Source organism: Copidosoma floridanum, unplaced genomic scaffold, assembly GCF_036245765.1.
Source record: "Copidosoma floridanum isolate Cflo_tuat_1 unplaced genomic scaffold, Cflo_Japanese_pri ptg000020l, whole genome shotgun sequence".
Classification (NCBI taxonomy): Eukaryota; Metazoa; Arthropoda; class Insecta; order Hymenoptera; family Encyrtidae; genus Copidosoma; species Copidosoma floridanum.
In genome coordinates, this window is record NW_028321897.1 from 12,025,312 (window position 1) to 12,041,066 (window position 15,755).

The window sequence follows — 15,755 nt, forward strand, 5'->3', positions numbered from 1 at the left end:
ACTCTCTACCATAGGCGCTGGCAATCTCCCTTCTAATCTCTGGCTTAAAGTTTTGGTACTGCCCTCTCATGAGCTCGATGTCTACTTTTGTTTCATGTTATATTTGTGGCAAAAGGGCATCTTCAATTTCCTTTTTCATGTTTCCTTGAAGGACTCTGGGCATTATATCTGATTTGTTTCTACTTCGTTCATAACCTGTCCAAAAGCCCTGCACGCTCCAGATCCAGGCACATGATAACTTCTCCATGCACGGATTCACTGCATAGGACACATCGTTGTTCGGCCTTGCAGTCCTTAGCTTTGAGTTTGTCTTTACCACATCTCCAGCAGAGGCTTGATCGGTCCGGGCTTTCACAGTCATATCTTGTATGCCCAGATCTTTGTTACCTGTAGCATCACTGGACGATAATCCTGTGCCTTGTCAGCACCGAATCTAACCCACTGCTATCGTCCCTTTCCTTTAAAAGGACAAAGTGCCAGCCTCGTCCATTTCGGCTAGTGCTTTTCTTTTCTGCTATTGATTTGGCGGTAGCATAGCCACTTCAATTTTTTCTGTGTCTCCTTTGATTTTTGCAGCCTCTTAGATGTCTGCTCAAACTTTCTTTTTATCGGTGACTGTTTCTAAGTCTAGTACCTCTAAGGTTACTCTAGGTTTCCTTGATTGTACCTTTCCTGTGGTACTGATAGCCAGTAAGATGGCCAGCGTCAGCTTTTCTTTGTCTTTGATGCTTTTAGAGAGCTCCACCAGAATACAACACACCTTTGTGCTGCGTATTCTGGTAACTTCAGCACCACAGTCTCTCGGGTTGACCGCGTTATGGAATGCTCCTAGTACTTCCGCGTATAACAATTCTTCTGCTGGTTTCACGAGGATGGACTCGTTTCTTTCTTTTGCCTTTTTCCACTTCTTTATTTTTGTTCTCGGCTCACCTTTGTTAGGAAATGGTGTGCTACCTACCGGCTTTTTCTCGAAGCCACTTGCTCCTTGTGACTTACCTTTACAGTTTGCCATCGTCGTCGTCGTTCTTGCTTTTTTTTTGATACGTTACGATCTTCGGTAGCGCCATCGTCTCTAGCTCTCTTTTTACGAGGCTGTCTGATTACACGAGCTGGCAGAGATGTCCTTAACACTAACATTTCTCCCATAGTTTTCTGGCGGTGGTATTTAAGGTCCTGTAAGAACCCACAGATCTCTTCCAGGTGAACTTTGGCTTTCTTGATTGAGCTGCTGACGTTTGGCTGCCTGTTAATTGCTTTTTCAATACTTTGTTGATTGTCTGTAATCCTTTCTAGTACTTTTTTCTTCTTCTTTTCTGTGTCATTAAAGGTTTTTCGTAGGTCAGCTACTACTGTTAATTTAGCTAGTATTAGCTGATGTTTATTTTGGCTATTGTTGTCTACATTCTGTGGTTTGTTGGTCCGATCATTCAACAAACTACCACTTGTCCTTTGCTTTTAAATGTTAAAAAGTATAGCCTTTTCGTGCTAGACGCTTTTGTGGCTTCCCCCAGAATCCGTAAGGCCAACAGCCGTCACCCGGGCTTTCATCAGGTCAGAACTGGTGGCGGATTTTCTTTGAGAGGCTATCGTCTGGGGTATGTTGTTTTCATAAGCTCTACCTATGTTTGGTTTTATTCGGAAACCAACTCTAGATTTTTTTACGAGGCTTTCTCTCCAGCGTTTTGGTCCATGAGAACTTTTTTATTTTGTTTTTACCACTTGTGGGTACAAGCTCTGACCACTGCAGCACCTTGAAGCCATACACCCATGGAAAGCTTGCCTTCATCCACCACCTGGAGAGCACGCGCCCTATAGGCTAACTGGCTTAGCCCGGGGTATGATCATCGTTATGATTAATATTATTATTATCATTATTTTTATTTTTATTATCATTATTCTTAACTTTTGTATCTTAATTTGTTTAAGTATTTTTATGTTGATGATAATCTTCTTTTTAATCATGATTTTTTAATATTATTATGATTATTGTTATAACCATTATTATTTTAAACATTGTCAGAATAATAATGAGTATTATCTTTTTATTACGACTGTTATTATTATACATTTTATAACCATCATTAATATAAAAGTTATTATTTTTTTCATCTTCCTAATTATTAATATCATTATTATTTCTTTAGTTATTATAATCAATATTGCTGTTATTATTTTTATTACCATTTTCAATTTTATCATTATTTTTGTTACTATTACATAGATAATTATTAATATTAACACTATGATAACTATTAGAACTGATTTTTTCATAACTATCTTTATCATTATGATTATAATTGTGGTTATCATTATCACCATTATTAATATTATTAATTTTCTTTTTATTATCATTCATATTATTTTTGTTGCTATCATTGTTTTGATCGTCATTGTCATCGACTTTATTATCATTAAAATTATCATTATTCTAACCATCGTTATTGTTATTATTATTTTTATGATTACCATTATTTGTATTGTTACTAGTATTTTTTTCGTTTTCATCATAAGTATCACCTTATATACTATAACTTCTGTCGTTATTATTACTATCTTTTTTTTATCAGTATTATCGTTATTATCATCATCATAATTATCATGGTTACAACTTTAATTATCATCATCATTGTCGTCAATTTTTGTACTTAATATTATTATAATTACTTTCAAAATTTTTGTTATCATCGTAATTTTTTTAATTATTACTATCATGGTATTTATATTATGACTTTGGTACTTCTATTGGCTACAAAGTAATTCATAGCATTTTCGTTATCATTTTTTTTGTATTTTGATAATTTTTGTAATAGTATTCTTATTCAATTTCATTAAAATTATAATTCTCCTTTTTAAATATACTCTTTTTGTTTGTATTGTAATCCACATTGTTATGAACATTATAATGAATATTTATTGGTTTTATCTGTTTAAATTTTTTATCTCATATTGTCAACAACATTGGTCTCGTTTTTATCTTTGTTATGTTGTTATTGTTTTCATTATATTAATTATTTATATTATCAATGTCAAAATTATTTTTATAACTATTACTATTATTACTTATATTATTATCAATAATGAGACTATCTTTCTGATAATAATTATTGTTCAGCTTTTTTCAAGTATTTTTATCATTATGATTGTCGTTTTAAGTAATAATGTAGTCATGACTTATGATACTATCAGTGTTCTTGTTATTGCTATTGCTAGTATTAATAATTTTGTTGTTATAACTACTGTTATTGTTTTACCTGTTCCAGTTTCTTTAACTGCTTTTATTAACATTCTTATATTTTTTAACGTTTGTTGGTTTATAATTGTTATAAGCGTCATCTGTTTTATAATTTTAATTTTAACTTTATCTTTTACTGTTATTGTTTTGATCGTATTTATAATTCTTATTATCATTACTTTTTTAATACTATTCTTGTCTTGATCTTTATTATTTTGTTATCATTATTATCATATTTGTTATTATTATTAATATTATAGTTTTTTTTTTCTCAATAATTCCAGTGTACAATATTTTATTCTTAATTTTTAGATTATTAAGCTTGTTTGGTTATATTTTATCACAGTCCAGTATGTAATTTTGTGTTTAATTAGCAAGTATGTTTACTTTTTTAACTACTTTTCTGTTATTGATATTTGCTTCTTGAATTATTATACACTTAAAAAAACACAGAGCTTTTGTTTACTCATTTTTGGACATAATGCGATTTTATTCATTTTTATATTAGTTCTTGGTACAATCAGAATAAATGAAGACTTACATCTTTACGATGTTGTATAGAAGGATTATTTATTTTGTAAGCAAACAAATTAGTTAGTCATTACATAATGTATAAGAAAGCTGCCTCGTAAATACTGTCTTTTTCTTATTGTTTACAAAAAAAAAAAAAAAAAAAATAATGATGTTTTATTTGATTGGCGTAGCTAGAACAAAAAATAACGGCACTCACTAAAGCGATACATAATGTACTGTTTTTATTACATACCGTGCATTTTTCATAAGCATTTTCTAAATAGTTTAAATTTTTTTGTAATGAGATGAGATACGCTTAAGATATCTAGAGTTTTGATACCATATGTAACATCTTTGTTTTTAAGAAATTTCATATATATTTAAGCGAGGAGATTATTTATTTTGTGCCAACATAAATTGCACCAACGAAAATTTTCACGTTAAAGGAGTTTCCTCATCAGGACACAAGACAGAATCCATAACTTTAAGCTAATTTACATGAAGTAAGCTTGGAATTTTGGTTATGCTAATTAAAAAAAGACATTATATCTTTGAAAAACATAGAAGTTTATGCTTAAAAAGCTTAGTTCAAGGGCATTATGAAACAATTATGTTTTTGAGAGATTAGTCTTTGCAAGTTTGTATATTTATTTTAGTTTAACGACAATTTACGTATTGATCAAGCCATTTGTTTGTACCATATATACTTTGAGAGTTAGTAGTAAAAAGTATGTATAACTATCTTTTACAATTTTATCTCAAGACAATTTTTAGTTAAAATTGCGCAGCATCAGCATTAAACTATTATAAACTACAAGAAAGGTGATAGCATTATAAAAATAGATGCAAGTTTTTTCATCACACAAATAGAGAGATATGCGTTATTCTGTGTAAAAAGCAGTTTTTTCTTACATACGGAAAGTACGTAAGTAATTTTTAAGCATTACTTCTGCGTCTCAAGAAAAAAAGCAGTAATTATAAACATCATTCTTGAGCCTTTACTAGAGAGATACAAGATTTTTTAATTAAACCTAATTATAGTGACAATTACTTCAATTTAATAACTGCATGCGCTAAAGTACGCGTTGTAAAATGTTTCTACCTCGTAGTGAGACTCATTTACTGTTAGGAAGGTACAACTGCTTAAAAATAATTACAGCTTTACAGGTCTGGTTACAATAGCTTATGGGTTCGAAAAGGCACGCAGCTGCATTCAGATGGGGAAAAAGCTGCATCTCATATGGCTTATGACAATGGCTGGGGGGACGAAAGGAGTTCAGCATCGCTGTAGATGGTGCTCAAAAACTCTAGAAAAGTGCTTAATAAGCAAAAGGTAACCAATTAAGCGAAGGTGGAACATGCAAATTAAAGCATTGTGCGCAAAAATCAAATAGTAAGGTGTGGTTTTCCACCTACCGAATTGCTCAATTTGACACAATTAAACGTGACAGTGAAAAACAATTTCGTCAAACAGAGAAAAAATATTAAAAAATAACTGTCAACCTGTCTATCACCAGTTTAAAAGTACTTATGAAAAGCATCATGGGTTTTAACATTGTTATTTATGGCTTTGATAATGTTACGAAAAGCCTTGTACGAAAAGCCCGTTAACTGATTTTATAAACTAGGTTTTTAAGCTACCTTGCAATTCCAATGACCTACCACTAGGTATAAAAAATCATAAGAGTTACCAGAGGCTATAAGTATACGAGGCAATATAATGTAAGGGTTTTATTACATTTAATAATTTTAAGTAGAATCTGAGAACTATTGCTAAGAACCTCAAAAGAATTGTATAATAGTAATGAAACCAAGCTTATAAGTTTAATCCCTACGCACGAGGTTCAAAAATTATCCTATATTAATTGTCCCTATTACCCCCTTCAAGATAAAATCTCTCCTCCCATATGACTCAATCACAGACAAAATAATTTTGAAAAATGGAATTACTTTGTTTTGTTATACATAACATATTTATTGAAACAACAACTAATAAAAACTTACTTTCCAGATTACGTAAATTTACGTAATGATAATTGTCTCAGTTTTAGATCATTTTATTCAACATGCACAATGACTCTTCCATAAGGGATTAGCTTAAACATAACGTACATGTTTTTTAATACAAATGTTATCAGTAGAATTGCATGAGACTTTATTATTTTGTTATTTTAATATGACTATGTGAGGCATTTTTTCGACTTATAGACTATTTCAGTGTATTTAACGTTAAAGGTTCTAAAAAATTACCTGAAAAAAAAAAAAAGTTAATTTCAAACAAACTGACAAAACTGTCTATGAAAACGAAAAAAGAGAGAAAATAAATGTATGTATACAGTTAGTCATGTCTCAGACTCTCATGACTTAATTTTAAGTAATTATCCAACCATAACGCAGTTCAAAATAAAATATTCGTTTCATAACTTACTTCTTTCATAATATCAAATTTTATTGATTTTCAAAAAGGAATCATTTTTACAATATGTTTTTTAATTTTATTTTTCGTTTGAAAACCACCAGGTTACATCGTTCACGTCTGCAATATTGAATTATATTTCATATTGCATGCGCAACGTAATAAAATATTTAGATATGTACGCCTATGAAAGGGTTATAGACATAATATGCCCTTATTATAAGATGATTAGGTTTTAGAAGCTTAAGATGAGAATATCCGGTCACATACTTTTTAGTTTGGGGTAACTTCATACATAATTTGTATGACTTTTAAACAAAATGTTTTTGTTGAACTTTATGATTCTTATATTATAATCCACTATGTGGATTTGCTACCTTTATTTGAGGAATTAACAGCTTACTAAATGTAGTACTTTTTAATTTTTTCGAGAAAAAAGTAAGCCAGATTCCTAATTTTCAATACACTGTTTAACCTAAGGACCTTGTTTACCTGAGTTAACACGTAAACAGCTATTAGTAAAGTGCAATTTTTAATTGCTAATCAAGTGATTCTTACGTTCAAGGTACGTAGATAAGTGTCTGATAGTGTTGGCATCATCCAGAGGACTGGATACTGTTTTGTCGTGAATTATTTGTAAAACTTTTATAAGACACTAAAAAAACTTAAAGGTCGATTAAAAGCTATATGATGAAAATAATAAGAATGTTTGCTTATAAAAAATTGCACATGTTTTGATACAAGACAGTAGACTTAACTTTTTTGTCATATTTAGACAAAAATACAGTTTTTAGGTTAGTAAGAAACTTATAAATGTTTAAGAAATTATTTTCTTTACAAATTTAGTATAAAGTTCTTAATAACTTCGTAAAATAAGTTCAAATACAATTTAGTAATAATCTCAATAAGTAGTTAGTCTTACTAATACTAAAATAAAAAAGTTTTTATTCATTATAGAATGGAGGATCTAACTGTAATTAAATTTCTAAGAAATTTGTAAATAAAAAAGGAAAGTAATTTTTCTGTACGCCTTTGCAATGGTCTATGGTAGAAAAAGCAACGCTCGATCTATGAGATACAAAAAAAATGTTAACTTGTAATACTCAAATTTTTGAAGGAAATATATTTATAGTCAGTCAGTGTTGTCTCTTAAAAAAAGTTTAAAAACTGAAAGCTTAAAAATACATACAAACAAGTATTCTATTTGTTAGGTTAAACGAACTTTAGAATAATTTGTAACACACTATCTTAATTTTAGTGAAAATGAGACCAAACTTAAAAAGTATCTTTGACTAACTGACGGGCGCATATTCATAACTTTACAAGAAATTATGATGTAAGCTTTCACAGTGTTCAAAACTGAAACTTGGGACTCATGGTTGCTAGAGTATTGATAGAAAAAATTAAAAAGAAGCAGGTGTCCCGAGGAAAAAAGACTTACTCCTTGTTTTTTAATTTATTCTAATTCATTCATAAAAATAATCTACTTCTGAGCTTAAAAATTTGTTCAAATAATGTTATGAGCATTTAATTTGTTATAAATATTCCATTAATGACATTCTAACATTTATGAATGCTTAAATGGTCAATATTTTGAGAATACTCACCTTACTTGATTGTCAGTACTTGACTCATTAATTTTGATTGAGTATAAATTTTGAGCAAAAATCTGAAAGAAAAAATTTTAATTAGAAGTTTTTTAAATTTTTTTAAAAAATACACAGATTATACTGTTATTTTATAAGAAGTACGGTTACTTCTAAAATATTATGCTAGAAACACGACCAATAGTTGATAAAGCTAATATGTCTCAATTTATAAATTTTATCTGTGTCCAAGAAAAAACAAGTGTAAATACTACATGAGTAAGTATGTCCTTAGTTTGAACTTACTTACCTTGGATAAGCTTCTAATGACTGGATTCTAATATAAATAGAGTTTTAAAAGCTTTTACTAGACATCTAAAGATTTTAAAACTGTCTGCGAATTGAGACGAAACTTTATTAATTGAGAAAGCTTGCTGACTTTTTGACTAAAAACTCAACTGTCTCTTTTTTAATAACTTTATTTATGTAATAAGCAGGTTAAGAAGCAACATTTTTTTCGTCAACTTAAAGTTGTTTTATGATACATTTAATTGTTGTTATACATTTCTTAATTTGTTCATTTTCTACGTTTGATAATTTCTTTAATACATTAAAAAACATAAAGTTACTACGTTTATTCGACTAAGAAAAGTTGACAGTCTTTTAAATAATAGAAAAATTAGAGGTAACAATAAAATAAAAGGAGCACAATAATATATAGTAATAAAAAAAACTCATTATACTCTGAAATAGACATTCAAAACTCAGATGCTGATCTCGTGAGCATAATTTTAAGGTTTTTTGTATATTTATCAGTTTTTCTCCTTCTGTGCACATTTATATTTTCTATCGCTTGTTTGAACCCTATAAAAATATTTATTTATCATCTGACAAGCAACTCTTTTCTGATATGCTACTTTATTTACATTTCATTAAGATTATGTTTTTACAAAAATAATTTTTTGTACGTCTTAACTTATTTACTAATCGTGTTGAACATTTTTATATCATTTTCCTTAATGTAATAAAGATTTTGCCTGCATAAAAAAGCTTAAGCATATGCTCTCACATTGTTGAACACGTCTCTTTAAGTGTCTCGTAACGATTTTGGTCAGTTTTGAAAAACGAATTTAATATGTTATTCTTTGAAGATTTCGATTTTCCATTAAAATAAAGTATTTTTTTATGCTTTCTAGTTAAAGTCTCAACATCGCCTCATCTTAAATTTCTATCCTATCCTAAATGAACGACGAGAGTAGAAAATAAACGGATACAAAATTCATAGTATTATAAGATTAAAAATTATTGTCTTAGTGCTTAATTAATTTATCGAAGATAAATTTACGTTTTTATTGATTACTTATTTAAGTTAAAAAATATTTGAATTACAAAAATAAGTCTTATGCCCAACATTTCTTGTCTGATGACTTAATAATCTTAGTAAAGTCGAAAATAATTTATTATTTTAAATTATAGTTACTTCTTAGTTTTAAGATCGCAGTTTTACCATCCATTATTACTGTGTGATTCTTGCACCACGATTGTGCTCATGTCAATCAAGAGTAATTAAGTTGAGCTCTGGTAGGCCATTTGGATTCCTAACCAGACGTGCCCTACTTAAAAATATTAGTTTTAAAATTTCTTGCAAATACAAATATAGGCCTTTCTTCTTTTATTAACTACTCTCAAGTTACTCCAAAAGTTAAAGATTAAGATTTTCTTTGAAGCAAATGTAAGACTTAATATGCTTATACATCAGCGTGTTAGAATCTTGCAATACAAGCAAAAGAAGGACTTAGTTTGGTGAGCAAGCTTTGTGAGGAAAGCTTGAGCGAACCATGCCAGTTGCTTAAAAAAAGAATGACATAGATTATAGAAGTAAGTTAGGTTAAGGAAAACTAAAAATTAATAAAATATCGTTATTGCAAGCTTGAAACTGTGTAATTCAAATAATTTTCAAAAATTGGTCAATTACATCGTTAGATCTTAGCATACAGCCTTACTAAATCCTTTAACTTATAAAATAAGACTCAATTTGGTAGTTAATTAAACTATTATATGAATTCTAATTTTCAGACTAAGAGTTCTAATTTAAAGGAATGTATTTTAAGTTTTGTTAAAAGAATTCAATACTCAGAAAAAATTTAATTCATTGGGTATGGTAAAATACTTTACAATGTTAATAATATACGCTACTACAGCATTGCATAAAATATAAGTTCAAGCAGTAGGTCAACACAAGATTGGCGTACGATGCACTAACACTACTTTATACGTATCATCCGGTAAAAAATAACACCAGAAAGTCGAGGTTGCAATTGAAAAGAAAATTATACTACAATTAAAAACGAGTTAAAATTTTAAGCCGGCTGGTTACTGACAAACAAAAAATAAGTTTATATGTTAGCAGAACCAACCTTCAAGTTTAGCATTTTACTTAGAAGTTTAGACATAACACAATTCAGTGGAATAATCAAATAATCATGTTAATTTAGTGAAAAAAACATTTAACAAAAGAATTAGGAGAGAACAAGGTTACCATCACAAAAAAACTTGAAGAAAAAGTCTTCCTACTATATTAAATCATACTTATACGTATTAAACTACTGCCATACCTACTTTATTTACGTAAACCAGAGGGTATTGCGAAACACTACACAAGTAGGCCATAAATATCAATAGGTGGTTGATAAAAAAAGTAAATGTGAATTTAAAATTTGAGCCTGAAAAAAGTATTAGAAAGAAATAAGAACAGTAGATTATTCTTAAAATCGATCTAAAGCGAACACGATTAAAAATTAAACAATATATTAAACATTCTTTGGTATGAAGTCAAATGAAAAAAACGTGGAACTTTGTGTAAGTGGGATATTTTTCTACGTCATTCTTAGGTTAACAAAAATGAATAAATATAATGCTGGGCTTAGGATGTTAGTTGTCATACTTTTAATGGTTATAGAATTCAAGTAAGCAATACAGTTATAAAGAACGGACAGGGGGATAAACTGCCACAAGATGCCTTGGCCAAAGCTCGTGCTATGACGTTTCCTTGAAGCTCAATGTACTGCAGGGCTTCTAGCAGATCTGAATAGGCTTGAAAAAAGCGGATTGCGTTGCTGTTCCAGAGCTTAGTTGCCCAACCACGTCTGCTAGTAAATTGGGTAAGCGTTACCAGAAATAATGTTGCTGAAAGAATGCAATTTAATTACAGATGCATAGCCTTGGTAGACAGATAAATGAATAGGGCAACATAGCCTTTGGTAGTCAGGATTTTGGGTCTCTTTGCAGCAAAACATTAAAAAAGCCAGCGTAGTCAATGCTTGTGTGGCTGAATGCACGGAAAGCTATTTTTTATGTAGGCAGGGGAAATGCATTAAAAAAAACCACGTTAGCATTACTTGAGGGTGGAGCCACCAGGAAGACCATCGCGTCCCACAGCATTAACGAGCTAACTCGCCACCATTTGCTAGGGGTGCTGATCCTCTCAAGTCCTAAAAAGCACTCAGGGTCCCTGAGGACCAGCACCCTGTCTAGCACTCTATAGTAGGCCACTGACTTAGCAAGCACCACTATAAGCTTGTTGCTTTCCCTTGCTGATGGGTAGAAGTACCCAGTGCAGCATGGATCCACATTAGCCTGCCTTTTAACTCAAGGTTCCTTTGCCTTAATTGTTTTCTGCTTGTGACTTTTTTCTGGCTTCTTCTAGCACTCTTCTCAATAAAGGGCATCATCTATTGCCTGCTTTGTTCTTGTTGTCCATTGTTGGACAAAGGAAGCACCGTGCTGGGCCTGGACACTCCTTTTTCGGTGGCTTGAGCTTTCACACCGAAAGCAAAGCTTAGATCTGTTTTTTACTTACAGTCGCCTAATACGTGTCCGCATCCCAGGCACTCGTAACATCTTGTTACCTTAATTCTTTTTCGAATTTAGCAGCTTACGAAGCTGACTCGTAACCTGCCTTCCTCTTCGGCTTGTCTGGCAGTTGTTTCGTCCACCTTTATCAACGCCAGCCTCTGTCCTCTGGCATTTGGTTTTAAGAAGGGAGCTACTCCTGACCTCTAGTGTCACTTTTTTCTGGCTCATTTTGGCAATACCCTGTCCGGCAACCAACGTTTTAATTTGCTGTGAGAATGCAGTAGCACCTTTAGACGTAATGAGTATTTTTCCTTCCTTTGTAGTGACAACACTTTGGACTGCCACATTAGCCTCATCAGGGTCGAAGTTGGCCTTTATCGTTTTTAGCACCTTTGCAAAGGTCTGCCCTTCAGTCATCTTAACTACTACTGTTGTTGTCACATTAACTTTTTTCTTCTGGCTGTTTTTGTCGTTCAGAACAATATCTACTTGTTCGCTACCGCCCGTTTTCCTTTTTTTTTTAAAGACATGGTTTGCTGGCATTTCTTAGATTTTTAGGGCTGTCTGATGGGCTCCTATTCCTTTTACTTTGTTCCCTTTCTTTTAGGGCAGTATTCAGGGTTTTTTCTGTATATGCAGTCGGAAATTTTCACGCCCTTGTTCCCTCATTTTCTTATCACCTTTGCCTCTTTAAGAAGTTTAGGCGTGGCTTTAAGCCTATTTTTAACAACGTTCGCTGTGTTACCATACTTATTATTTATTGCTTGTAGCGTCTCTCTTAAATCTTTTAATAATAATGGAAATTTATTAGTCACTTGCTGTCACATTAATCTTATCTTAGCACCTTCTTCGTTTAAAGAGGCAAGCTCCTTCTGGAACTGATGGCTGAATACTGACACGTTGTTGTCCTTGGTGTCGTTGGTACCTATGCTCGACAGGTTTCCTCTTCGCCCTTTGTCTGAGAAAGGGCCATCGATCATTTAATAGTCCCTGTTGGCCATGAGAGACGTCTTTGTTGCCCCTCCCAGAATCCGTGGGGCCTACGACAGTCACCCGGGCTTTCAATAGATCGGAACTGCTGGTGGATTCCTTAAGAAAGGTTACTGCCTGGGGTACAAGTTTCGCATCGACGTTTTTTATGTTGGCATCTTTTTAAATGTCGTACTGACTCGTGAAGGCCAGCACTACCCTTTTTTCTAAAAGTAAGTATTTGGACAGGGTTAAAATTAGGGCAGCGGCCCTCTCTGTAACCAGAGAGATCCGCCACTTGCTCAGGCTGGCCGTAAGTCACCATTCTCCTTTAGCTCCACCCACGGAGATTGCCCTGGCGTTGAGTAACAAGTCTAATTATGAGGTTTGTGAGTAATTGTTGGTTCACTACAGTCATCTCAGCGAGACGAGTGGCAGGTCTACAGTCCCATGACCGCGCAGACAACTCGATAAAACGGGCTGGCGTAAGGCATCAAGGTGCCGCTATGTAGCCTCCTCAGTGGCAGTAAGGCTAGATTAGTCATTTTACCACGGTTTTTTTGCTTATGAGGCGTACAGCCATAGTAGATGTTGTTACCCAGACTTGCCTAGTCCTCATCGTCCAGCTTCACCCACTGCCAGGCCTCCAACGCAAGCCTGGGAAAGGACCTGCCACCCGCAACCCAGAACAATCCGTAAGTATCCTTGTGTTTTTTTAGTAAAAGTGTGATTCATGTATCTGAGAAGGATGTTATAACAGCTGCTTACTTCAATACACGATGGGTGCTAGTTTTTATTGGCCCGCATCAAGAATTGAAGTGCTACCCACAGTGGCAGCAGAAAGCGAAGAACAAGGAGCATAAGCAGTGCCGGCCCATGCATCTACACCGGTGAAGACAGAGGGCACGAGTCTCCCATCCACACCGCTACAGATACACACCCCACGCCACACACGCTTTTTAATTAACGCCCACGACCACCACCACAAAGACCCACCTCAACTGCCCATTGTTAGCTCTTATCATAAGAGGATGCCTCTATCCGTCACTCAGGGAAGCGCTCGGTATGGAGAAACTAGCGGAATCCCACCCAGGAACCTAGCAACCCAGTGTGATTAAATGCATGGAAAGGTGCCATCCATGATTGTGGGAGGGGTACTATCAGTTGAGTTTTAAGTCTAACTTGCAGGCGTGCACAGAGTAGGCACTTGTGGAGTAGAGCCTTGGTTTAGCATTGGCAACCGATATTCCAGGCACGTTGAGCTACATACGCGCTGGTGACTCGAAACCCAATATAAAGATCTAGAAAATAAGCACATGAGATGATCAGCTGGACAAGGGCACAGCTGCCATGAAGGACTGGTGAGTGCTGCTCACTGTAGGACCAAGTAGAGTGATGGAGCTGCCCACTATATCAAAAAATGGCATCAGCATTGATGGAGGCAGCCAGCAATCTAAGTAAATAAGGCTTGTCTAGAGTTCTTTCATTTTAGAGCTGTGTTAACTTCTCACCGAATATCCGCATCTGACTCAAGTGGATGCAGACTAGAAGTAAGTCATGCAGCTTAGTTGTAGGCAATGAAGAAACGATGGGTCTAGCAGAGTCTTTGCGGATGTGGTTGCAAACCCAATGCCGCAAGGAAGTAAGAAATCGTAGAAGGAACTGCGGATCTGAAAATTGCTAAGCCAAATCAAAGTTAAGCTGTTGAGTGGCGCAACAGCTCTGGGGTACAAATTAAGGTGACTCCAGTGCTTCAGTGCTTTTTTAGAATAAGAATCTGGGCTGGGTGATAACTAAGGTGGCCCGTGGCGCAACGACTGCTGGAGGAAGACATCTCTTACTTCGTTGCCTTGACATGCTTTATAACAGGTCTCTGAAGGCACGCCTAACTATACTGAGGTTAGCTTTAAGTGCTTTGCAGCGATTACTTTGGCTCTGAGATCCAGGTGAGAAATTATCATACGCGTCTGCGGTTGTCAGCTTGAGGCTCTGAATTAAGACGATCTTTATTTGGCCATCAGGATGTGGTAATGAGTTTTGCCAAGAGAATCCGTGAACTGGAGGTAAACGATGGTGGCCATGACATGGTGGCTAACATCAGAGAAAGTGTGGAGATACCAATCCGATCCTAGAGATAAGGGAATCTAGTACAACATCAACCCTCCACTGACCGCCAGGAGTTTGGTAATAAAACTTGTCTATCAGCGAACTATAGAGGTAGGCATGACTGCCTTCCATTCTAGACCAGCCTGCCAGAGATTTTATAGCAGGATCTTATAGCATTTAGGATAATGGGTGCAAGTTAACCACATAAATTAAATACGCAAGCAATGAATGAGATTATGGCTCATTCAGAAGCCTGGGCCTGATTCAAGGGAGGAAGAAGTGAGCTGAAATTTATCCAAAGCTAGCTTCAAGTTTCCTCACGAGTCCGTTTGGACTAAGCTGGTGCCAGGTTGGGCAACGGTCAGCCACTTCAGGAAGATATGCCAGAAGCTTAGGAGAAATGTCCACCCACTTTTAAAGCAGAAACTTACCAAGCTGCATAAGTGGGGCAAGCTGTTTGTAAAGCCGAAGTGATGTATTAAGGTTGTGGGCACCAGAAAGGATGTCATCCACGCTCTTATCGTTCATGGCAATAGGCACAGCTTCAGCCTATGAATGTATCTCATCTTTGCACAGTTTTTGAATGACATGCAGTAGAGAGTATGGTGAGCAAAAAGCGTTATACGTTACGGTAAGAAGTTTAGAGTGAGTAGCTGGCATACTTGAATTGAAGCTCTAAACAATACTATGCAGACCTACGTCTTGCTGATTACACCAAATCTGACAAAATATTATCTTGACATTAGTGCAAAATGCGATGTGATACCATCTTCAATGTGATAAGACGATCAACAGTGTGACCTGAAACCTTGGCTGAGAATGCAGGACATGGTTGGAACTGAAGCTACTAAAAGCGTTAATTACAACGCATAGTTCTTAACTTTGGTCACCATTTTGCCAGATGCCATGGTATGAGATGTGGTAAACAGGTCCATTCGTCTAGGCTTCTTGATCATTGGTCAGCGCCTTCATATGGCCAAGCGTAAGGTACAATAATCTTTAAGTTGCCTTCAAGACAATGTTACATACAAAAAACTTCAAGTTGAGCTCCTTTTGCTGAATCAACCTGATAAGAATT

At 34.2% G+C, this 15,755-nt stretch overlaps 1 protein-coding gene across 1 annotated transcript in view; it reads right to left on the minus strand.

Moving 5' to 3' along the window:
• Nos (Nitric oxide synthase) overlaps nt 1–15,755 on the minus strand; it is a 2,633,257-nt gene that overhangs the window by 1,410,081 nt on the left and 1,207,421 nt on the right. The window contains exon 13 of the mRNA XM_089593752.1: nt 7,769–7,830. Coding sequence (XP_089449878.1) covers nt 7,769–7,830 — 62 coding nt within the window. The remainder of the gene's footprint in view (nt 1–7,768; nt 7,831–15,755) is intronic.